Below are 26,594 nucleotides of genomic sequence, written 5' to 3' on the forward strand. Positions count from 1 at the left end.
GTAAGGCCCAGAGAAGCCGGTTAAGAAATGAAGATTCTTCACCCCATTGGACTAGAAAAGCTTTCTAGCCCCTCTCACTGCCCCCCAGTTTCCAGCCTCATCTGGGAGGTGCCCTCTCTTCTTTGCTGCCCATGGGGAACCACCAATCTCCCACTGAGGACCAAAGGGTCTCAAAGCTAGCCTGATGCTCACCTGATAACTTTTTTGAGTGGTGCTGAGGTATCATTTCCCTTTGGTTCTTTAGCATCTCTTTCAGTGTCTGAAATTCCCTCTCAGATCAACCGTAGGGACTAGCCTGGGGCACCCTCTCCACCCTTACCTTATTCCATTCTCAAAGTTCACTCCTCCTGTTTTCAGACCCCTTTTTTCACCACTCAGATCATATTCTATGTGGTTTAAGTAATTCAAAAGAAAAACACTTAAGAAATTTATTTAGTCATTTGATCATGTAAGAAGACAAAGTTGCAAGTAGATTTATTACAAGACTTTAGCAAGGGACAAGATTACTTCTCTCTACACTGAAGGAAATTAAATATTGTAGCAGGAAAATTATTTTTAAACAACATCCATTATTTCACCGTAATTAACAATAAGAAACTGGTCCAACAAATCGGAATGATTAAATAAATTGTGATAAATTCACATAGTGGAGTTACTCTACAGCTATTAAAAATCATGCTTTTGAAGACTAATGACAAAGGAAATGAATGCATACAATGAAAATTAATAAAGACATAACTATTTTCAATAAGATCTGACTATACAAAATATCATACATACACCATGTTAAAAGTGGCTACCTCAAGGTGGTGAAACTACAGGTAATATTTTTTCTGTACATATAGTTTCTGTGATTTTAAATTTTTTTACAATGAGCATATATTACTATTATAATCAGAAAAAATACACATAAAATAAACTATTATTCCCTAGTTTGTGATTTTAACGGTAAGTCTGATTTTTAAAAGAGTACCACCAAAAACTTATCTTTCATGGAAAAAAATCATACCACCTCTAAAGATGATATATAATACAGTACTGCTGCTGCTAAGTCGCTTCAGTCGTGTCCGACTCTGTGCGACCCCACAGACGGCAGCCCACCAGGCTCCCCCGTCCCTGGGATTCTCCAGGCAAGAACACTGGAGTGGGTTGCCATTTCCTTCTCCAGTACAGTTTTTTTTAATTCACTAGAACCCTGTGTTAGCAAGATTAGTTATGCCAGATATGATATTGGTTTATCTTGCTTGATATCATTTTGGCTTATCTATAAAATCATCCTCAACTCCAGTGTAATAGACTTCCCTGTTTGAAAATCAGCAAGATTTATTTAAGGGGCATTAAAGGATAAGACCCAATTAGCCCTTTCTAAAAATCAGTAGCCAGTTGCAGTATAAAAGTTCAAAGCAAAACTCATGTAAAGCTAGCTCCACAGAAGTAGCAGCAAAAAATATAAAATGGACCTCAGCAATTATAAAAACAAACCTTCCAGTGTTATTAGACCAAATGCTTTTGAACCTGTTAAGAATTTTCAAAACTCAATTCAAAGAAATTATGGCACATTCTAGAGAACAGAAAGTGGAGTCACTCCTCATAAAATGAGTTATTGTTTCATTCTTATTCTTTCAGAAAAGGTCACCTCATTCATTCCAAGGTCTGCTCTAAATAAAAGAGTTTATAATCAAATTAATCGCAATGTTGCTCATAACAGGGACTTTTTCCTCCTTTCTGTCCCCTCCAGCCACTGCGCTATAATGCATTTCACAGTCGGTTTATGCTTTCTTAAGGGCCCAATATTGCATAATTCATGCTTATTTTTCTGCACACATTTAGTGAAAGTCCCCTATATGCAGGCCCTCGATAGTGACACAAATCCCTCAAGAACTTGGGGCTTAGAGAGTGTCTCAAAATACAAAGAAATATATTTTATACTTATATGAGATACAGAATTCTGTAATTTGCTCTGCTAAGCATATCATTAAAAAGATATATAAATTAATACTAACAGTATTTGATAGAAACTTTGCTTTTAAAAGGAATGTTCCAACCTAGGGCCCTTTGTCATCTGTTCTATATTCTGCCATCTTCTTTTTCAAGGGGAACTTGGTTCCACAGAGACCATTAGGCATATCATGGCAGTTCAGAATGGTTATTCAGGACTTAACATTTGATTCCAATACTTGCAATTATGATTTCAAGGCAAACATTACACACAGGAATGGGCACAGATAAAAATAATCTTAATTTATATAGAAATGTTACAAGATGGTTTCCATTCTTCATGCTTTGTTATAGACTGTGCACAGAAACAATGGCCCTTATCAATCTTTTTTAACATACCTCCCCTGGAAATAGAACAAATTCAGGCACTATTCACATTATTTAATATTTTACAATCACGCTCATTTCAAAACCTATCATATGTTATGAAAAGGTTTTCTAGAAGTCAGATATATAAAATCTAGTTCACAACACTGAGAAGTGCAAATGTTAACAGCTGATGTGTGTGTATAATTATTTCAAATAAGAAAAATATCAAGACTATTTGTAACCTCTTCTGCCTTTCTTAGAGTAGTAAAAAATCAGAGAAAGAGAAATAACAAAGGCAAAAAGTAGAAAAGCTATGAAAGCCAGTAAAGACTTTCGGGCATGAAAAAAGCTGCACTCTGTACACAGGGTGAATTCTTCTGGACAAAATCTTCCCACAGTTTCAGGACCTGGAAAGCCATTGTTGTCTATAATTTTCCTGTAATGTTTCATTGACGGTTTGGGCTCAAACTGATTTGCCGCATAACGATAGAGGCCAAACTTCGGAGCTGTGCGATCGTTAAATGAATAAGCAAAGTATCCACAAAGATTGATACCATCCAATATATAGGCTAGAAAAAAAAAAAGGACAAGAGAAAAGTTATTAAAATATTTTGCCCACAACATTTTGCCTTTACCGGACCCTGGTGCATCAGAGAAATTGTCAATACCATTTCAAACTACTTCCGATTAAATTAGATTTCATCAGTAAAGCTCCTTTTATCCGAAGACAAAGTGGCAACCATCAAGACAAATACTTAGCTACATTTAACATAGTAGGTTTTACATACTTAAAACCTCCTTTGATGTACTTGGGTTCAATCTTTAAGTATGTGAAGTAGGCAAGACTGTTATGAAGCCATCTGATAAGGAAAGAGATGGTCAGGGCTCTTAGCAACCTAGAATAGTTTCGAGGAATTTTTTCATATTCCACTTTTAGTCAAACTCCTCTTTCCTTGGGGAAACTAGCTAGCACTTGGACTTTTTCAGTGTTGTCAAGGAATGGATAGATAGCACTTGCTCTGTGGCTGACAGTCTGTGTATATGTTTGAGAGTTTCTATGTATCAGGTCCTCAGTTGGCATAACCCCCAAGAGACCTCTGTACTGAATGCTCCTTACCTTTCAAAGCTTCGTTCACATAATTCTGCATGTAAAACACCCTCAGATTGTCCTGGGCTGCGTGCGGATCATCATCGATGCCGTTGGATATTATATACATGGGGAGGTCTCCGTACTTGGCCTTCAGCCAGTTCAGTACCTTGCGTAACCCCCAGGGCACCACGGCCACCTGACTGGGGGAGCTGAGCCAGGTGATGTCGGTCATTTCTTGCACGGCCAGGTAATCGTTGTATTTTATGGGATCTTCTTTCTCCCAGTCTACAAGGATGGTGGTGTAATGGCTCAACGCCAAAAAGTCAAAGGAACCCCGGATGAGCTTTTTTTCCTCGTCAGTGAAATAAGGGAGGAGGAAATTGTTTCTCTGGTTCAGCCAGTCTCTCATCACGCGTGGATAATCACCGGAGCCGAAAATGGGCTCGGCCAGCCAACCGATGTCAAATTCCAGAACTCGCTCGGCCACCTCGCGGTCCTCCGGGGAGAAAGGGCAGGCGGGTTCTATCCAGTCCGCCTGCAGGGCGATGGATATTTTTCCTTTCTGCGAGGGCCTGAACCTCTCGTCGTACGTGCGCCAGGCCAGCGCGTGCGCCTTCAGGAGGTTGTGCCCCGCGCTGTAGGTCATGTTCCGCGTGGACGGCTCATGCATTGTGATCCAGAACTTGACGTGGCGGCCGAGGTCTTGAAAGCACAGGCTGGCGTACTCGGCAAAGGCCAGGGCGGTGTGGGGGTTCTCCCAGGCGCCGTGCCGGGCCAGGGGGCCCGGCAGTCCCTGGTGCGGGGCGGCCGGGCGCCACAGCGCCACCACCGGGGTGATGTTGGCACGCACCAGCTCGCTGGCCACGCAGCGGTAGAACCCCAGGACCGTGCGGTTGACCTGGGACCGGTTCCCCAGTGGCAGGATCAGCGCCCAGTCCAGCGAGAAGTGGAAATGCGTCACATGCATTTCCTGGAGTAAGGCGATCTGGGGTCGGATGGCGGCGAAGTCCACGCAGTAGGATTTCCTCGTCTTGGTCAAAACCCCATCCACCTTGATGAGCCTCTTACTGCGGTGCACATCCCACAGGTAGACGTTGGGGTCGATGAACTGAGACAGGGTGGTGTCCACCTGGCGGGAGGAGAGGAACCGTTAGCCTCCCTTGGACAGCCGTGAAAAGTCGTTTGGTGCGGCTCTGGTTCTGTCAACAAACCAACCAGCACGGTGGGCAAAAATACTGCAGAAATCTTCCTAGCTGAATGTTTGAACTGTTTTTCATAAATAGTTAAGTTCCTGGGGAAGAAAATATTCCACTTTGTTCAGTGCACATTTGTTTCACCCACAGTTCTAAGCCTGGAACTGTTACTTTAAGAAATCTGAATTTTGGAGGTCACTTCAGATGACAAACATTAATAATCCTCACACATCTCTGGTCTGTGTTAAGCAAGCAGAGTATTTTGGACACTTTTCTTTTAGAATAAGAAATCGCCAATGATATGAGACTTTCAAATTTAAAAAAAAAACAGACAAAAAAATGATAAAGCTTAAAACCTGAGTGAGAGTCAGAAAATGAAATGATACTTAAAATTGTGTTTCTTAAAATCACATTCTAAATGGAGGTTTGCTAAAGGTCAAGGACATGGGAAGTATGCAAAACTACTGCCTTTTATTGGCATTAGTGTCCATAACAGAATTTAGCAAATTCACTCTGACTGATGGTAGAAAAAGACAGAGAATGTGGAAATGATACTGTCATCCACGTATAATGGGATATTTTAACATAGCTTTTAAAAATTTCTAAATTATTTTTCTGTGATGATCATGAGAACAATGGTTCTCAATCTCTGCTCTGTAAGACTACAAAATGAAAATAAGTATTTAGGAAACCTGGACAAAATACAAAGTCAAAATCATAAAATCCTCCCTTCACTTGCAAACAAAAATTTGTTTATCCCAAGATGTGTGTGTGTGTGAAAGTTGCTCAGTCGTGTCTGATTCTTTGCGACCCCATGGACTATACAGTCCATGGAATTCTCCAGGCCAGAATACTGGAATGGGTAGCCTTTCCCTTTTCCAGGGGATCTTCCCAACCAGGGATCGAACCCAGGTCTATTGCATTGGAGGCGGATTCTTTCCCAGCTGAGCCACAAGGGAAGCCCAAGAATACTGGAGTGGGTAACCTACTCCTTCTCCAGGGGATCTTCCCAACCCAGGAATTGAACCAGGGTCTCCTGCATTGCAGGTGGACTCTTTACCAACTGAGCTATCAGGGAAGCTCTTATTCCCAAGGACCCACCAGTTTTCTTCTCAGAAATAAGCCTGTCAGAGTTGGTTCCTGAGTTTGACCCTCTATATAAAAGCAAAGGTCAAACTTTGGTTTTGAATCTCTAGCAGAGGTTTCCTTGCACTTTTCAGGCCTGTTGCAAATAAGCTTCTGTTTCTCTAGAGGGGTCGGTGCTGTGTTTATAAAGGAAAGTAATAAAATACAGCGTGTCAGAGGGAAATTGCTTTTTCTGGAGAATTGTCCTGTGTAGATCACCCACGCATACATTTCCTCTAATTTGTGGGAATGCTGTCAGAAGTATTTTTCCACTGTGATGCACCCACAAATCATGTTTTCTCAACTTCACAAGAAAAATATTTGCATGCTCTTTGGAAGTGAAACTGTTCATAGCTTGAAGGAATTCTTTGGATTATTTTTATAGAGCTCTGAATTGACAAAATTCATAACTTTTCTACCATAACTGTTCCAAAACAACAGCTCTTATTCAGTCCATCCAAAAACAAACGTGAGATACAAAGGTGTAATTTCTGAGCAAAGAGTCTATTTCTTAAAAATACAGGTCATTTATAAATGGGTGTTTAGGCAAAATTCTATAGAATCTCCATTAATTTGTTTGATTTATTTATTAATAAAAAAAAATTAAGTCAAATCTTTCAGAAGGGTATGATGTTATGTGTTTAGTATATTATGGAAGAAATCTCTCCCTAACAGTAGCCAATGTTAAAAAAAAAAAAAGCTCTCCATCCCCAGTACATAGCAGAGTCTGTATGTACTAACATAGTACTATGTACTAACGTACTATGAACGTTAGTGGTTATGGAAAAACAAACCTCTCAGTTGGGAAATTCGGTCCAAGGACAATAACAATCCATGTGAATAAGCCTAAGATCAGACTTCAGACAGGTGTGTCATCTCAGACAGGTGAGATATAATTTAAAATTTTTTTCAGGTGAAATGCATGCCTCATTCATACTGGGAATTCTTGAAATACTAGCCAGAAGTGAAAAGATAAATTTCAGTGGTTTAAAATTCACTTTTCAGGACTCTAATATAATGCATTAAAAGTATAGAGATCCGCTTGTAAATTAAAACATATCCATATGCTTATCAGAACTTCCCTAACAAAATACTCATTTTTGTTCTGTCAGTTAGGAAGTTAGCTTGGAAAGCACACTGCCAAAACAGTACAAAGCTCAAGGTGAAAAGCAGACAGAATAAAATAGCAACTGCAGCCTTTTTCCACTAGAGAGCTTCTGGAGGAGTTCACGGTCATGGTGGTTTGTGTCTGGCTGGGTCAGCAAAGGAGACGACTGCGTGGCTCTGCAAGGTGGAGGTAGCCCTGACCCTGAGCAGTGCAACCCGAGAGCAAAGCCCTAGGGCTGATGAGTGGCTGGCACTGGATCAAAGTCTAAACAACTGCTTCTAGGAAGCAGAAAAAGGAATTCTCTCCCCATCTCCCTTCCTCTTTGCTGCCATACTTGTTGCTTCTGATCAGTTTTCTTCTCTCTGGAGGAAACAGGATGTATTCTTAAAATGTTCTCACCACTGACCAGTTCCCAAGACAAACACAATCCCTGGATGGGGAACAGAGCAGAAGTAAAAGACCTCCCACAACATCCCCACTGCTCCCTGAGTTCACACCATCTGCACAGAAGCACTGGCAGAGCCTTCTCCTCACAAAGGATGAAGCTGGGAATTCCCAGCCTAGCTGGGCTGCTGTTGGGAATGGGACAGAGCACAAGCCCTCAGTGACTATGGTGGCCCAGGACCCAGCAGGAAGCAGGGCTCCGCAGGAGGTCCAGAGGCGGAACAGCGCTGAGGGACCAACCAGGATGGACGGGGACGGCCTGCCTCCTCTCCCTCCATCACTAGCACCTCTTCTGTCCCTGCAGATCCTACTTGAACCCCACGATGGATCCCACTTGCAGGAGAGAAGTTAGAATGGGGAGTTTCTAAATAGCAGTGGGTTGAGGGAGACGGAGCAGATGGAGGAAAACCCCAAATGGAGCCAGGTAGAGCTCAGAAGACAAGCTACTGGGCTCAGATATTCTTGAGAACATAGCGTTCTTGGTTGCTTTTGAAATGTAAGGAAGGGGGACTTCCCTGGCCGTCCAGTGGTTAAGACTTTGCCTTCCAATGCAAGGGGTGAGGCTCAATATCTGGTCAGGGAGTTAAGATACATGTCTCACGGCCAAAAAAGCCAAAACATAAAACAGAAGCAATACTGTAACAAATTCAATGAAGACTTTTAAATGCTTCATATTTTTTAAAATCTTTTTTAAAAAAAATCACAAGGAAGGGATTACTATGGTTGGATGGCATCATCAACTCAAAGGAAATGAGTCTGAGCAAACTCTGAGAGATAGTGAAGGACAGGGTAGCCCGGCATGCTGAAATCTATGGGGTCACAGAGTCAGACATGATTGAGCTACTGAACGACAACAACAAAGGAAGGGATTAAAGTCGAGACTGTCCTTAACACTAACTGGAGGTCTGAATAAGATGTAAGCATAATATGACTCAGTGGAAAAAAAAAGTATTAAGGATCATGTTGCTTTATTTCCTAATGAATCAAAGATTTCAACTAGATATTTACCAGGAAACAGCAGCTCGTTTCAGCTAGGAGGCCTTTCCCCAGATCCAAGCACTTTCTTCAAATACCTCTTCTGAACCAAAAGGTAACAGAATATGATGCCCCAAAATACGACTGTAGAAGTCAAGGCATGCCACCTCTAAAATGCCCCTTCAGTATATTATTTTGAGGTTCAGGTACTTGAAAAAATAGCAAATGCAAGGGAAGGGCTTTCTCTGAATTCCCCTTATCTGCCTAGAGATGAATCCTCCAAAAGAAACTCAAAAGGATTGTCATAAATCCCCCTGTGGGAGTTTTGCCAATGAGGGAAGCCTGACTGTTATCACAGAAGAGGGCATTCGAAGTCAACATCACATTCAGGCAAACTTTGTCACAAGCTGTCAGAGCTCCCATCTCTTCTTTTAAGGGCCTATTCATCTTTCCTAAATATCACTTACTTTTCCCCTTTTCCTATTAAGATGATATTTAAGCCTGAAATTTTAAGCCATCTTGGCGAGTTACTCATTCTTCTCAGGGTATCTCCCATATATACATGAGGTATACATACTAATAAACTTCTGTTTGTTTTTCTCATGTGAATCTATCTCTTACTACAGGGGTCTCAGTTAAACACTCAGAAGGGTACAGGGGAAGTTATTTTTCCTCCCCTGCAGAACCAACAAATTGGCTAGAAGCACCCAATGTGCTAAAAACGCTCTGTTCGTCTGTGGACACCAAACTTCGTTTCTATCTTGGTCTCTATTTTCACACACAGACTCTGTTCAGCAACACCTCCATCCCCTACACCCTGCTCACTTGCCACCATGCTCTGTTCACACTGTTATACTATTTGTGACCCATCGTTTCCCCTCAACAGACTCCTCTGAAAGCAGGAATCATATCTTACTCATCTCACTGTGTACTCCCCTCAACTGAGCCCTCTTCCCTCCCACAATTAACAATATACACACGAATCTTCCAATAAGTGCTCACTAAAGTATTTAATCAAACCCTAAGAAACAGATTCCTTTGAAGCTGAAAAAATTAAGAATGATATTGAGGGCTAACTGCATAGAGGACGCTCAATAAATATTTGGTTGACCATTTTGAAGAACTTCCTTACCATTTCAATTTGAAAACTGCTGTTAGAAATGGCATTCCCATCAGTGTATCACTGAGCAAGGGCTCTCATTCCGGGGGTATTACCACAATCTTGGGGGTTCCACAGTTACGCCTCAGGAGGGCTCTGCCTAATGTCCCTGCCTCCCTCTCAGCAGCTCCAGTGAGATCTCAGATAGTGTAGAGTTGTATTACATCTTGTTTATGGAAGAACTCAACAACTACTTTAAAAGGGATTGAAAACCACAGTATTGAAGAGAGGAGTATTTTAATCTTTTACTATCTTATCAGATCTTAAAGATGGATATATTTTAAATCTGTTCCCTTTCGAAGCTGATTTAAAGTGCAAGATGAAGCCAGGAAGATTTTTGGAGAGAAGTGTGCAGCATTCCAAATGATGCCTTTCGTGCACTCGCTAGGGAACCATGTTTGGCCTGAGGAATGGACCACGTGCCATGACAACCTAATAAGGAAGCACTACTTACTAGAGATAGGGCTTGGTGAGACTGCGGATTGGTTTTGTCAGCTGACTTACTTGAATGCAGTTGTCAACAATTCCCCAAGCAAAGTCACAGGGAAATGTCCCTTCTAGGGGTTGGTTTTCAGGTAAAGGAGGGAAGCCATTGTTCTCTATCAGCTTTTGGTAGAACAAGGCTGAAGACTTCGGCAACAACTTCTTGTCCTGGCTTAGAAAGTCGACGTAGAAGAGTCCACGTCTGATGCTGTAGCCCCGGTGCCACTCGAAGCCATCCATGAGTGACCAGGCCGTGTACCCAATGACATCCACCCCGTCCAGCCTGATGGCTGCAAAGGAAAGAGGACAAGAGCATCGTGACCCTGTGATGGGCACTCGCCACATGATTCAAGAGCATTTGAGGATTTTACTATTTGGGGAAATAAATTAAGTATAATGTTTATTGTTTGGTAAACTGATGACTTTTCTCATTGATGAAAGGCTCTGATAGAACCTAGTGCATGCGTGCTCACTCATGTTCAACTCTTTGCAACCCGCATGGACTGTAGCCCGCCAGGCTCCTCTGTCCATGGGATTTCCCAGGCAAGAATACTAGCGTGGGTTGCTATTTCCTACTCCAGGGGATCTTCCTGACCCAGGGATCAAACACATGTCTCCTGCATTGGCAGACAGATTCTTTACCACTGTGCCACCTGGGAAGCCAGTAGAACCTAGAGAACTGTGCAAATAAATGTCCTCACAAATAGGGTTATCTCCAAAAATTTTTATTTGGATTTCCCTTGTTTCCAATAGGTGCTCTTTGGGCCAAGGTATCTTGTTCTACTTTTCTATCCTAAGTACCTCTGTTTGTGCTTGATGCAATAAATGAATTAAGTCTTTAAAGACATGGACTGCTTACTCTTTGCCAGAAAATACTGATGTCCCTTTTTAAAAAATAAAATAATACGAAGTGTTGTATTCAGTACAAGCAATCTAAGCCAGAAAAATGTGTACAGGGATCTAAATATCTTGGGATTTACTTAATCTTTAATATACTGTAAAAATCTAGAGTAGTAACTCTGAAAGCCAAGTAATTTTAAACATTATAACCTTTATAATTATATAAACATTATAACATTTCTCATTTATGAAACAAACTTAAAAAATTAAGTTCCTCAAGCCCCCAGATGAGAAAGGTGCTATATAAATGCATTCCTACTATTGCCAAAATGAATTTCTACATTCTGATTAAAAACTATAAATTCACACAGTTTATTAAGATCATCTTAAGGATTGTTTTTCCAGTGGATTTGGAGAGGAAATTAGGATTTTATCTTCAATCCTACCTTTTAAGGTTTCCATTATGAATTTTTTGAGGTAATACATATATTTGGCATCATCTCTCTTGGTGGTCCCTGAAACAAACCAGCCATTCTCCACAATAAATATTTGAGGGTGGTTATACTCAAGGTCAATCCAGGAAAGGAGTTGCCTCAGGCTGGGAGATTCCAGTTGGCGAAATTTCATCTGAGGGTCCAACAGTTGAAAACTCAAGGTTGGGCCAAAGGAAAGAGCAAAAAAGTCGGCTGTTCCCTTGATGAACTTTTTCTCAGATTCAGTAAAATCAGGCAGAAGAGATGAAAGGTTATTCTTCATGCTCTCAGGATAGTCTCCATCAATAAATATGGGTTTGGCAAACCAGCCCAGGACAAAGTCAAGAGATTTTTGACATTCTTTGATGCTGTGTTCAGTCATTCTTCGAGGACTGATCCAGTGGGAGCTTAGGGCAATGGACACCTGGCCTCCCTGAGTGGGGCGGAAAGAAGTATCGTAGAGATGCCAGATTTTGGCATGAGCCTATAAAGAGAAAAACCATGGTGAATTTATCTCTGATTGTGAGCATAAAAACAACACATATTTGAAACTCCAGCTCTAGTTCTGTTTCTCATCAAGTCTAACTAGTGACTAATCCCTCAATGTAAAAGTCACCTGAAGCCAATAAATAATTCCAGAGGTAAGTCAGGTCACAGTGAGCTGCTACCATAACTGGAATCATTGGCATTGTTTTTTAGCAGCCCATGGAAAAATATGAATTTCTAGTGTTGAATGTATTGTTATTATTCATACTTTGAAAAGTTAATGGAATAAGAACTTGTAATATCTTACTACTTAACTGACTTTGGATTATGTACTTTTTAATTAATAGGTTTCATGAAAAGAACCAATTCCACATCTGCGATTACACCAGGAATTTCTAAATAGGATTATATTTTCTTTTATCCTAAGAGACAGGGAGTTGTGTTGGAGTCAATTTAATATTTTGTATTCATCTCTCATAACAAAATTCGGACACGTGTTCTCACAATCTTTGTTCTTCTCTTTAAGAAGAATCAGTGCACTAAATTAAAGAACCAACTCCAATATCTAACCTTGGCCCACTCTCCAGAACTCTGGGACACTGATGGCTTACTGCCAACCCTCGCAGAGTGCAAGACACAAGCCAAAAACAAAAAACACTTAAATGTAGCTTCACGGAAATCAGATGTCCACAGTCAGCACTCAGCTGGGAGTTTCCTACAGCAGTGAAATGGGCTTGGCTTCCATAAGATCAGCTGTAGACTCCCCATAAGATCTTGCTGACTTCTGATACCTTATTTTCATTTGTTTCCTATTTACAAAGAAAAGTGTTTTTTTTCTTCCTTAAGTTTCTCTTACTTTTGAATTCCTGATTTACTCCCCCTGTTTGTATCTAAATACAAGAGCTATTTATCAGCCTTTTGCTCTCCTAACATATTCTCTTAGAAAACTCCATCTTAATTCTGTTTGATTCATATTCTCCCAATGATCTTGCCAATTTTCATTCCACTCCCTGGTCCTGAAGAAGCTCTTGTACTCATATGCCAAATATCCTCTTCCTTGCCCTTAATATTTTTCTCTTTGTTCATTTCAGTGCAAGTGTCCAAGAATGGCCTCATCCTCATTCTTATGGGTTCAGCCAAACATTTCAATGGAATAAAATAATGCATTCTTTCATTTTTATTTTCTTAGTAAATACCTGCTATTCTTCATTTCATGAAATATATTTTATTTATGACCTGAGGCAGCTATCTATATGCTAAGAAGAAAAAAGAGAATAAAATATTGATCAGAAGAATAATGGCCTTTGCCCATGTGATTCAAGGAACTAGGATTTGATTGTACTATGCTGCTGGATTTGTGAGGTGCCCCACCCTTCTCTGTCTTCCTCACCTCTATCAACCTATCTTACCCTTCCCAGCTGATAAGAAATCTCATCAGTTAAGAGTTAAACAGAACAGAAAGGGAGAAATTCAGGCTATAGTAGGCAGAATGTTAGACTAGAGGACTTTCTTAATTTGGCTGGTTTGAAGCCTACAGAGAGTCATGACATAAACCTAACAGAACTCCACAGAACAAAGGCTGTGATGGGGAAAGTCAGAAGGCCAGGGAGAAGTGTGAGTAGCCAAGAATTTCCCAGTCTGGGTCCGTTTAGCAGGTAGCTGAGTCAGAGCCTACAGTAGAACGTCTAGAATTACACAGCACTCTTCTAACCTTGAGTGCTTTGACATGGCTCAGAGGAGGTTCAGTAAGGAAACAAATGACCTTGGCTATAGGAAAGTACATATGTGGTATTTGATGGCAGATAAAATTCCTGTGCCATCACCGTCTGTGTGTGCCTTTGACCATATGCCTTAACTTGAGTAGGTAAGACTAACTTTCATGTGTCTCTCACAGGCTATGCATGCATGCTAAGTCGCTTCAGTTGTGTCCAACTCTGTGCAACCCCATAGATGGCAGCCCATCAGGCTCCTCTGTCCCTGGGATTCTCCAGGCAAGAATACTGGAGTGGGTTGCCATTTCCTTCTCCAATGCATGCATGCGTGCTAAGTTGCTTCAGTCATGTCCGATTCTGTGCAACCCAATGGACAGCAGCCCACCAGGCTTCTCTGTTCACAGGATTCTCTAGGCAAGAATACTGGAGTGGGTTGCCATTTCCTTCTCCACTAATAGGCTATAATGAGGATTAAATGAAATACTTTATGTAAAACACCTAACAGAGTTTCCTTACGATAGGGTCTCCATGAATGCTTATTCCTTCTTTCCCTAAAGGATCAACAGAACAAAAAGAAAAACACAGCAGGCAAAGGAAATTCCACCTGCTAAGGAATTCGGCCCATAGCAGTGACATGATATGACCTGGAGTCTGCATTAGAAGACTCTTAAGTTGGGCTCCCAAATCCTCTTCCCATTACCAGTGTGAGCCTCAGGTATTTCTTTCTTTCTTTCTTTCTTTTTTAATTTTAATTGGAGGCTAATTACTTTACAATATTGTAGTGGTTTTTGCTATACGTTGACATGAATCAGCCATGGGTGTACATGTGTCCCCATCCCGAACCCCCCTCCCACCTCCCTCTCCATCCCATCCCTTAGGGTCGTCCCAGCGCACCAGCCCTGAGCGCCCTGTCTCATGCTTCTTTGTACAAATGGGAACAGCATCTGTTCTCCTACAGGAATGTGGCAAGGATTAAATTATATGAAACAATTCAAAGCATTTTTCTAGTGGTCAATTATTTTAGAAAAATGTAGTATAAATTTTTAGCACTGGAAAGTGTGATATTAGTTTTATGTGTTGATTGACTGGGCTAAGGGACCCAACCAGATTGCTGGTGAAATATGTGTCAAGAGTTTAACTAAGCTGCTTCATGGTGCTCTGCCTTGGCATCCCTTTTGTTGAACCTTGTGTCCTTCAGGAACCTGGTGTCCACTAGCCCCACCAAGGTAGCACCTGCCCTGGATAACAGCCGTCACAAATTACTATGAGTTCCCAATATGACTTCCCCACCAGCCCTTGTGATCAACAGTTCTCCCCTGCCTCCCACCATCTACATGCCGTACGCACCCCTTAGGTGAGACTCCCCCGGCGCTCACCAAAAGCCCCCTTTTGGTTTGAATTGACCCATCTGGCCCAGGAACCCCAAAGCACTCACACACGGACCCTCTTAAAGGCATGTGTCCTGGGTCCTGTCTCTCTCTCTCTCTGTCATCCTGTGTGGTCCCTCAGGGAGTCCATGAACTTCCTCCAGGACCTGTCAGTGACAGACTTCTCTATTTCAATTTCTCTTTTGATCTATTATTAAACCAAGGCTCAGCTTAGGCACCCTGTGTTCCACTTAACAAATGTTAAGTTCTGTTTAGGTCATGGGTTCGTCTCAATGAAGATGCCTGGTTGGCAGCTGGGTAAATAAGTCTGAAGTTGGAGAAAACATGGATGGTATTAATCACTCAAATTTACCTCAGAGGTAATACTCAGTGGGTCACTTTTTAAAATCATTCTTTAAATTTTTAAAAAATTGAAATGGAATAATTCTTAAAGGATTAATTTAATCCTACAAATAATCTTAATTAAATGGACTGAGACCAATGATGAAATAACTGAAATACAGGCCATAAAGAGAAAATCTTTCAGTTCAGTACAGTTCAGTTGCTCAGTCGTGTCTCTTTGCGACCTCATGGACTGCAGCAGGCCAGGCCTTCCTGTCCATCACCAACTCCCAGAGTTTACTCAAACTCATGTTCATTGAGTCAGTGATGCCATCCAACCATCTCATTCTCTGTCGTCCCCTTCTCCTGGCTTCAATCTTTCCCAGCATCAGGGTCTTTTCAAATGAGTCAGTTCTTCGCATCAGGTGGCCAAAGTAAATCATTCTGATGGCTAATTTGTGTCCATTCCCTACCCAGGAAGAGCCCTCAAGATGTTGTTTTGGTTCTAAAATAAAGGTGCACTCTTCTGAGAAAGGTCAAAGGAGCAGACGTTTCAGAGAGCACTGGAGATTTCTTTCCCCCATTTGGCATCCTCTTACCACTAAGAACAGTACCACAATTACATATCAAAGGACTTTTTCTTAAAAGTCATAGCTACCCTACACTGTTACACAAGTACACCATCTAGCCTAATATTCATGATTGTAGACCAAATTATCACTCTTACTTCTATCAGCACAGCCTCATGGATTGTAAACTGAAGTTCATTAAGATAGAATTTCAAGCAGCCTCCCCCCAGAATAACCATTTAATAGTGCATATAAATAATTTCCAAAAAATAGCCATCTATAGCTTTTATCCCCCCCAAATAACCAGTAGTTCTGTGTGTAGTTTGTCAAAAGTTTCCTGGAACCTGCTTCTATCACCCAGGCCCTAACCTGTGCCCAGCGCCTCAGGGTGTCACCCTCCCTGACACCTTGTCACACAAATCATGGATATAGGAAGCATCTGAGCTTGCTTGACTTCATTTTGTACTTCTTAGGCCATTCCCTTCTTCCAGGGATCTCCCTGACCCAAGGGAGAAACCTGGGTCTCCCACATTGCAGGCAGAGTCTTTACCATCTGAGCCACTTGAGAAGCCCTCTTAGACAATTAAACAAGTAAAATTTCTAGCTCAATCAGCAAATCATACAGCCTCCCACAAATTAACACTTTCCTATCAACAGGTACCTCATCACTCCCCAAGTCGGTTCTTTGGTTTCAGTCAGGTCAATTTCTCATCACCCTTCACCCAGGCCTGTACCTAACTTGGATGACAATCTGTCAATCCTGAAACAACATTCTACTTTTTCCTCTATTATCTATATCCCTCTCTGCCTTCTGTTTAGACTTGCCTCTTCCAAGCAGCAGTCCCTCATAAACCTGATCACTCTTACTGCTGGGCTTCCCTGGTGGCTCAGTGGTAATGCATCTGCCTGCCAATGCAGGAGACATGAGTTCAATCCCTGAGTCAGGAAGATTCCCCAGAGAAGGAAATGGTGACCCACTCCAGTATTCTTGCCTGGGAAATTCCATGGACAGAGGAGCCTGGCAGCTACAGTCCACAAGAAAGCAAGAGTTGGATACAACTTAGCAACTAAACCACCATCACCACCACTGCTCCTATTGCTGTTTTCCCCAGTTATTACTTCTTTGATGGTAATGGTGCTTTGCAAGATCGATCTCCAGAGTCTTTGGAGCTCAGTTCTGTGACTTGTCCCAGCATCTTTCTAATAAAGTTCCTTTGCCTCTTTAACATAGTTTTAGTTGGGCTTCAGTTCAGTCAGTTCAGTCGCTCAGTCGTGTCTGACTCTTTGTGACCCCACGAATTGCAGCACACCAGGCCTCCCTGTCCATCACCAACTCCCGGAGTTCACTCAGACTCACGTCCATCGAGTCCGTGATGCCATCCAGCCATCTCATCCTCTGTCGTCCCCTTCTCCTCCTGCCCCCAATCCTTCCCAGCATCAGAGTCTTTTCCAGTGAGTCAACTCTTCGCATGAGGTGGCCAAAGTACTGGAGTTTCAGCTTTAGCATCATTCCTTCCAAAGAAATCCCAGGGCTGATCTCCTTCAGGATGGACTGGTTGGATCTCCTTGCAGTCCAAGGGACTCTCAGGAGTCTTCTCCAACACCACAGTTCAAAAGCATCAATTCTTCGGTGCTCAGCCTTCTTCACAGTCCAACTCTCACATCCATACATGACCACTGGAAAAACCATAGCCTTGACTAGATGGACCTTAGTCGGCAAAGTAATGTCTCTGCTTTTCAATATGCTATCTAGGTTGATCATAACTTTTCTTCCAAGGAGTAAGCGTCTTTTAATTTCATGGCTGCAGTCACCATCTGCAGTGATTTTGAAGCCCCCCAAAATAAAGTCTGACACTGTTTCCACTGTTTCCCCATCTATTTCCCATGAAATGATGGGACCAGATGCCATGATCTTCGTTTTCTGAATGTTGAGCTTTAAGCCAACTTTTTCACTCTCCTCTTTCACTTGCATCAAGAGGCTTTTGAGTTCCTCTTCACTTTCTGCCATAAGGGTGGTGTCATCTGCTGGTGTCATATCTGAGGTGATTGATATTTCTCCCAGCAATCTTGATTCCAGCTTGTGTTTCTTCCAGTCCAGCATTTCTCATGATATACTCTGCATAGAAGTTAAATAAGCAGGGTGACAATATACAGCCTTGACGTACTCATTTTCATATTTGGAACCAGTCTGTTGTTCCATGTCCAGTTCTAACTGTTGCCTCCTGACCTGCATACAGGTTTCTCAAGAGGCAGGTCAAGTGGTCTGGTATTCTCATCTCTTTCAGAATTTTCCACAATTCATTGTGAGCCACACAGTCAAAGGCTTTGGCATAGTCAATAAAGCAGAAATAGATGTTTTTCTGGAACTCTCTTGCTTTTTCCATGATCCAGCAGATGCTGGCAATTTGCTCTCTGGTTCCTCTGCCTTTTCTAAAACCAGCTTGAACATCAGGAAGTTCACGGTTCACGTATTACTGAAGCCTGGCTTGGAGAATTTTGAGCATTACTTTACTAGCGTGTGAGATGAGTGCAATTGTGTGGTAGTTTGAGCATTCTTTGGCATTGCCTTTCTTTGGGATTGGAATGAAAACTGACCTTTTCCAGTCCTGTGGCCACTGCTGAGTTTTCCAAATTTGCTGGCATATTGAGTGCAGCACTTTCACAGCATCATCTTTCAGGATTTGAAATAGCTCCACTGGAATTCCATCACATCCACTAGCTTTGTTCGTAGTGATGCTTTCTAAGGCCCACTTGACTTCACATTCCAGGATGTCTGGCTCTAGCTGAGTGATCACATCATCGTGATTATCTGGGTCGTGAAGATCTTTTTTGTACAGTTCTTCTGTGTATTCTTGCCACCTCTTCTTAAAGTTGGGCTTAGTCATTTGCAAATATAGAAGTCCTTAATATACATGTAGGAGATTCTATAAGAACTCACTGAAAGGCATGGTTTTATATCTAGACAAGATAGAGATCAAGGTAGATTTTTTTAAACCATAATGTAGTTTTGGAGTTTTGTTACTTACGATCATTTTGTCTGGATTTTTCCAATGTAGGTTATAGAAAAGGCCTTATTCATTTGTTTTGCTTCAAATGAGGTTAAAAATTATTTCATAACTCACTCTGGGAAAATATGTCAATAAATCAGAGATTAGGTTTCTTGCCTCATTAATTTATCTGTACAGAACCAATCAACATCAGTTAAATCATTCTATTTAATACTAAATCACGCTGCTACCAAAATCCTTCTAAATCACTGATGCTAGGTTGTTAACAAAATATCTGGCTTATGACCAGAATCTGTCTGGTCCATTAATCACAGCATTATCAGACGCAGAGGAGTTCCAGTTCCTGGCGTTTGCATGTTTTTCTAACAGCAACAAAATGAGAGCTGAGAAAGGAACAGGTATGGGAGACATTAGGCTAGATGAGAAAAAGCGACAAGAAGATCAAGGACTCAGATAAAGGATAGATTCACAAGATCAGCAAAAGCATCAGAAGTTCCATCAGTCAACCAGGCTCTTTTCAATAAACATCTATCACTCTAATCACCAAAGTAATCCTATAATACCCTCATGAAACAGCTACTCTCTGATTTCAACAGTTGTGAAAAGTGGGTTTTTTTCCATAACAGTCACCTTTACTTTCTAAATGTTTACCTCTGTCTGCTCCTCTAATTCTCCTGCTTTGACTTATCAACAGCAGATGCCAACCAACTGACTCTCTCTGGGACTCTAAGATCATTTCTCAGCTCCCAGGCTCATTTCTGGCTCTTTGCTTTGGAAATAACTCATTTTTATTGCAGGAGAGAACACTTCTCACCTAAAGAAAAAGTGACACATGGATGTGTCATGAGGGCTTCTATGCTGTGAGACAGGATAAGATTACAGAAATAGGAAATATTTAGCCAATAATGAAAGTAATCTGCCTGCCCCCTTTCCCCTCTTTTTCCCATCTGCCTTACGTGGCAGCAGTTTCTACACGGTTTTAAGTCAAAAGTTTTTCATACCACAGATTCCAGTTGTGAAATAAGTTCTGTGTAGCCACAACAATTTTCAAAATGGAAATAAAATAGAACTGATTTGAAAACATGAGGGGACTTCCCTGGTGGTCCAGTGGCTAAGACTCTGAACTCCCCATGCAAGGGACCTGGGTTTGATCCCTAGATCCCAAGTGCCACAACTAAGAGTTTGAATGGTGCTATTAAAGATCCTAGATGCTGCAATAAAAGATCCCACAGGCCTCAACAAAGATCGAAAATTCCACGTGCTACAACTAAGACTCAGCACAGCCAAAATAAACAAATATTTTTTTAAAAAAGAAAAGAAAGCGCACCACATGCCATAAGGCTAAGTATTGCTTTGTGAAACTTCTCTGTTGTGTATGTGTCAACATGTGAAATGCCTTTCTTACTGTTGGGGGTCAAGGTCAAAAGAGTTTGAAAGTCACTCATCTACATTAAAGAATATTTTCCTTCTGTAAGTATTTATTAAGCATCACCTATTTGGCAACCCACTCCAATATTCTTGCCTGGGAAATCCCAAGGACAGAGGAACCTAGCAGGCTACAGTCCATGAGCTGGACACTGGGCAAAAGAGTTGGATACAACTTGGTGACTAAACAACAACAACTATAGGCTTGGCCCAGTTCTTAGGGATCCAGCAGTGAACAAGTCAGAGAAAAACATCTGCCCTCATGGAGCTTCCATCTCAGGAGGAGGAAGGACAGCAAACAACAAACATAGCAAACGTGAACTAAAAGGAATATTTAGAGTGACAAGTGGGGAGTTCCCCGATGGTTCGGTGGTTGTGGGGTCCACCTGCCTATCAAGGGATGCAGGTTCGATCCCTGGTCCAGGAAGATCCCAATGCCACGGAGCAGCTGGGCCTGTGCACCACAATTACTGAGCCCACACTCAGAGCCGGTGCCCAGAACCAAAGAGGCCATCGCAATGAGAGGCTAGCGTACCACAAGAGTATCACCTGCTTGCAGCAACTAGAGAAAGCCTGCGTGCAGCAATGAAGACCCAGCACAGCCAAAAACAAGTAAATAATTTTTTTTAAATAGGTGATAAATGGTATGAAAACAAGGAAGGCCTGGTGCCAAGGAGAGGAGATGCAATTGTTTTTGATGACACTCACAAGAGTCTTTCTTTTCCTTTCATTGACTATGCCGTCATTTTAATCTTTTCATTTTCCATCTCAATAAGACAAAATCTATATATGGACTGCCTATTAGGCAAGAATCCTTTCCATAAACATCTACCCTTATAGAACTTAAAATACCCTGATGCACAGTAAACAGCAAACCTAACAAAGGTGCCCTCTCTCCTTTACCCGCAGAGAATCAGAGAACGGGATTAATCTGGGCAGGCACTCAGAAGGACACCAGTAATCCTTCTGCCCCACTTCCAAGTCTAGGAAAAATGTTCCTTACAGTTTCCCATTGTGATCATAAATAATCCCCAAAGATTATTCTTTATCACACACAAAAAACGCGGGTCCACTTGGGCTTTGGTCAGATTCATTTACCAATGTTCATCAAGGATGTTAATTAACACACATAAGCCTCTTGCCCCTGCGGTGTTGCTCAACTGCTAAGTGCAAAGAGTGAGCTTCTGTCTGGGGCTACATAAGGACTCGCAGGCTGCCTTTTAATAGCCACTATGATGCCAGAGGTCGTGCGTTTGTTTTGTTTTTTAATTGCTCTTCTAGGGTCTTCTATTCTAAAGCTAAAAACCAAACCCGAGAAATTCGTGTTCATGCCTACGAAGTTGATGAACTCCTCTCTCCTCCAGGTTCCCAGGAAGTGCTTCCTGAGCCAGGAAGGGGTCCCGTTAAGTCTGGGGTGCTGGGAGAAGCATTTTAAATGGGGTGTTCAGGATGTGCCTCATTTGAGAAAGTGTCTTCTGAGCACAGGCTTACAGGAGGTGAGGGAGCTATAGATCTGGAGGTGGGGTGGGGAGGAAGAACATTCCAGGCAGAGAGAAAAACCAGATAAAAGGGCCCCAAGGCACAAGAGCAAGTCCTTCCTGCAGCTGGAAAGCAGTGGGTGAGGGGACAGGGGACTGAGCTGAGGCCAGATATGTTAAACAGCTGTGAAGTGAGGATGCTTTCAGCACAGGGAACTGGAATCCTTACTGCTTGATCTGTCTTCTTCTATGACAAAAGGGAAAATTCAAAACCACAGGGCTTAAACATGAAAGGAAAAGAAAAAAAAAAAAGAAAACCTTTTTAATCAAATTGTAAATGACATGGTTTTCATTCCCCCATCTTCTTTATTTCTCACAGAGTAGCAATAAACACCAGGAAACAGCCACATACGGTTCCTGCTGTAACTCCTCCTGAGAGACTGCTTGGTTTCTTTCCGTTTCCAGAAATGAGAATGGTGAAGAAAAAAAAAAAAAAAAGCTCTGAATTGAAATGCACTTTTTCGTGACTATTATTTGAATTATCGTGGAATCATTATCTCACTAAGCAAATATTTACACAACAGGCAAGTTATTATGCAGGGAATATGCAGAGATCGCAGCACAGGTATACAATGTGATGATGATGACACCAGAATGAAAATGTCATAAGAAGGATTAAAAATATATATATATTAGGGAAGGACTTCCCTGGTGGGTCAGTGCAGGAGGTGCGGGTTCAATTCCTGGGTAGGGAGCTAAGATTCCATGTGCCCCATGGCCAATAAAAACAAAACCTAAAACAGAAACAATATTGTAACAAATTCAATGGAGACTTTAAAAAATGGTCTACATCAAAAAAATTAAAAATACAACAGGGATTCAGAGAAAAGAAAAAGTGCTTCTTGTTGAGGGACATCATAGAAGTCTCCATGGAGGAGGAAGTTTCTAAACCACATATTGAAAGATGTGTAGGTCCTGGGGAGATGTAAAACAGGCGTTCGCAGCAGATCCCAGTGAGCTAGAAAGCCTGAGATGCTGTGCGACAATGTTTCTTCTGAAGATAGCACACCCCCCAAGGCTCTCAACGTTGTGACCTTGCCACTCCTCACGGGGTGGGTGGTGGTAGGGGGAGGGGGTGCTGTGACTTCTCTGCCAGAAGCTGACGCTGCATGACATCGAGGCTAATCAAAAGTCAGCACCACATCCTCCTAGTTCTCCTGGGATGCTTGCTGGGGGAAGCCAGCTGCCGCACAGTAAGTCTAAACTAACCTGAGACCACTGTGTTGGTGAGGCTCTGCGACGTCTGGTCATTTTGGACACCCAACCTGGTCAAACCCTAAATGACTTGCCCCCCACTGAAAAACTGCCCAGATGCGCCTTTCCCCAATTCTGACCCGCAAAATTAAATGTTTTCTTAAAGCCAATAAGTTTGGGCATATTACACAGAATAGTAAAGAGAACAGTTGTCTATGGGTTAGTAGTGTTTTTTGTTTTGTTTTAATTAGCAGTGATAAGTCTCCAGATATTAATGAAGGTTAAAGACATTGATGACTCGGAACTTCCCTGGTGGTCCCATGGTTAAGACTTCACGTTTCCACTGAAGGGGGCACAGATTCAATCCCTGGTCGGGGATTTAAGATCCCACATGATGCCTGCTGCTGCTGCTAAGTCGCTTCAGTCGTGTCCAACTCTGTGCGACCCCAGAGGTGGCAGCCCACTAGGCTCCCCCATCCCTGGGATTCTCCAGGCAAGAATACTGGAGTGGGTTGCCATTTCCTTCTCCAATGTATGAAAGTGAAAAGTGAAAGTGAAGTCGCTCAGTCGTGTCCGACTCTTAGCGACCCCATGGACTGCAGCCCACCAGGCTCCTCCGTCCATTGGATTTTCCAGGCAAGAGTACTGGAGTGGGGTGCCATTGATGCCTAGCAAGCCAAAAAATAAACAAAAAAATAAATGAAGGCATTGGTGACTCTTCCATTTCTGAGCACTGAATGTGAGGACAAGGAGGGAACTCTTGGAGTAAGGCAGTGAGCGCTGGAAACAGGGAGTTCAGAAAACCTGGGTTCTGATTCCAGTTCAATCCCTTGGTAGTTTAGATCCCTAAACTCTGAGCCTCTCAACTCATTTACCTACTGCACACCCCCCCCAAAAATACACAAAAGCATTTCAGAAACTTTAAAGCATTATTCGGTGGTACAGGTTTTTTCAAAATTATTTTAATTAAAGAAATGCATTCATGTAGTTTAAAAATCAGAGGCTTATGAAAAACAGTAAACATCTTTCCTACCCCATCTCAAACTCCCACTTCTGCTCCCTGCAGACAACTACATTTAACTTTTTGCTGTTTCTTTTAGTAATGACTACCATATTTCTAAACAATATGCTTCTTCCCAACATTTAATAATTCATCATAATAATGAAAAGCCAACTTTCACACCTCTCAATTTTCTTCCCTAATTCTCCCAAATGTTTGCTCTTACTCAAATCATTAATCAATAACCATACCCAGGATCTCCTATAAATATTGTTCACTGCAGAGCCAAATAGGAGTCTATAGCATTTCCCTTTCTCTTGTACAGCTTGTTTTCCCTTGAATAAATAATCACCTCATTATTAAATTTGTGTAGTATTTCCTATGTGTTTTAATGTTTTTGTGATTCTCCATCATATTCACTACCATATCCTCTATTCTACTGATTCTGCTTTTTCACTTACAGTTCTTCTTTCTCTTGTATCCTTTTGGTTCCACCTGGACTAGATGCTGTCTAGAACTGCTCTCATCCTAGAATTTTTCTTTATTTCTTACTGATGATTGTCATAGTTTTCTAGATCCTATTTCTCCCCATTTACTCTGTAATTTTGAGGACACATGCCTTAGCTTCTTGGGAAAGATTACACAGAAGTCAAGCTTTCTAAACCCCTATATAGAACTGTGCATCCATTGTGCTAGGAATTCAGAAGGATCTTTAAAGCTAAAGGCTTGTGTTCTTCAGTTCTGAAGGATTTTCCTATATTAGTTCTTAATTTCCTGATCTCCATTCCCTTATTTTCTTCCTGGAACTCCTAGTAGTTTGACGTTGGACTTGTGTGTTTCATATTTTAAATCTTTTCCCTTTTCTTTAATGCTTCCAGTTCTTGGTCATTTTGTGCTACTTTGGAGGCATTTCTTTTCCTCTATCTTTCAATCTTTTACTAGGCATTTTATATCAACAATCACCTTGTTGACGTTCAAGAATGTTTTAATATTCTCTGATTCTTCCTTTTTCAGTTTGTGTGTATTCAATTTCCTGCATAATGTGGTTTTTTCCTGGTTTGTTTTTCTGTGTATTTATTTTATTCTCACTGTTTCATGTTGAGCACTTTCCTTAAATATCTTTTGATGATTTGCCATCCATTCATATTTAAGAGAAAAATGCTTAAAAACTGGTCAAAATTATAGGCATGCGGATACCTTATAGGGAACAAGCTATACCCTATGTTGATTTACCAGGAAGTCAGTCACTTCATTGGGGACTTGTGTGTGTGCTCAGTTGCTCAACCCCATGGACTGTAGCCCGGCAGGTTCCTCTGTCCATGGGGTTTTCCGGGCAAGCATACTAGAGTGGGTTGCCATTTCCTGCTCCAGAATATCTTCCTGACCCAGAGACTGAACCCAAATCACTTGCATCTCCTGCACTGGCAAGCAGATTCTTTACCACTGTGTCACCTGGAAACCCATGTCATGCTTACTTTTATTTTTTTGAGATGACCTTTAAAAATCAAGAAATTTCACTCAAAGTTCTAAGTTTCTAGCTTCTTTTACAATCAGAGAATCTGGAAGAGCCATCTCTTATCCCTCCTGACAGAAATTTACTTCGGGTCCATGCACCCCAAGGGCCACAACTTCCCCCACATCAGCCCACTTCACTCGAGTGAAGCAACCTCTTTGCCCTGTTAGGCATTACACTTCTCAGCAGGTCACCCAGCCAGGCATGAATTCGTCAAGATATCAACCCCCATGTTACTCTGAGCTTGCTCAGCAGAACTGTATCTATGTGAAATAAAATCTAGGATTACAAACTGCATATACAGTACATGACTTGTACAACAGGCACAAACACTCAGTGATATTCGAGTGGTTGAGCTTATTTGTACAAAAGACATCTATTTCTAAAAATCAGTTTATTACCCTCAACATAATAAAGTTGATTTGAACGTCAGCACTGCCTTGGGAGGTTGACTGATCATTTCAATTATCTAACTTCCTTAATCGAATGCCTTTGTTGTGTCTCCAGGCCTGCTCTAATCTTCCAGATCTTTCTTAGATTGTCTTTATCTATCCTGGAGAGTCCTTTTAACTAGACTCTGTTGCCTCTTGCCCTTCTATCGTATCTATCCTCAGACTACACTCTAGACTTGGATTCCTAATCACAGCATGAGGAAAGCACTCCAGGAGACTAGATGCCATTCCAAATTCATCATCTCTAAAAAGGACCTACCAAAAGGATTTGCAGTTATAATTACGAAATTATGAAACTTTGAGGGATCACCAGACATAAGGTGCCTGAAGATTGAAAGTGTTCTTAATTGTTAACAGGGAATAAAATATGCATTTCATACCCCCTCCTTCCCACGCTCATGCGTCAGACAGCCATCATGTCCTAAAGGCTCATCTGCCTTCTCTGGCTCCTCCCCCTTTTCACTCTACTGTTGTTGCCCATCAATAAATGTCCTGCACATCTAATGTTGTCTTGATAGCTGCCTCTCAGAAGACCAACTAAACCCAAGTGAGGCTTGATTTCCCAGAAGGCAAATCGAATGCCATTCTGAGTGATATTCGGGGGGCAGATAGACCTCTGTCCCAAGATGGTGCTCTAATTGCTAAGTGTTTCACCAGCAGTAACCTGGGGGAACGTCTTAGGTGGGAGGAATGCTGCTGCAGATGCAACGATTCGGGCATTCCAATTCCGATGAGAAGAGAAGAATGAACTGGTTCCTGCTACATTGTATTGGGTCCTTACAGAGAGATAT

General features: G+C 41.7%; 1 protein-coding gene across 1 annotated transcript in view; it reads right to left on the minus strand.

Moving 5' to 3' along the window:
* Positions 1–414: 414 nt before the first annotated feature.
* KL (klotho) overlaps positions 415–26,594 on the minus strand; it is a 37,780-nt gene continuing 11,600 nt past the window's right edge. The window contains exons 2-5 of the mRNA XM_040267121.1: positions 11,171–11,681; positions 9,906–10,174; positions 3,425–4,526; positions 415–2,876 (exon numbers count right to left, since the gene is read on the minus strand). Of these exons, the coding sequence (XP_040123055.1) occupies positions 2,539–2,876; positions 3,425–4,526; positions 9,906–10,174; positions 11,171–11,681 (2,220 nt within the window). The 3' untranslated portion in view covers positions 415–2,538. The remainder of the gene's footprint in view (positions 2,877–3,424; positions 4,527–9,905; positions 10,175–11,170; positions 11,682–26,594) is intronic.

Source organism: Oryx dammah, unplaced genomic scaffold (genome assembly GCF_014754425.2).
Source record: "Oryx dammah isolate SB20612 unplaced genomic scaffold, SCBI_Odam_1.1 HiC_scaffold_24, whole genome shotgun sequence".
NCBI lineage: Eukaryota > Metazoa > Chordata > Mammalia > Artiodactyla > Bovidae > Oryx > Oryx dammah.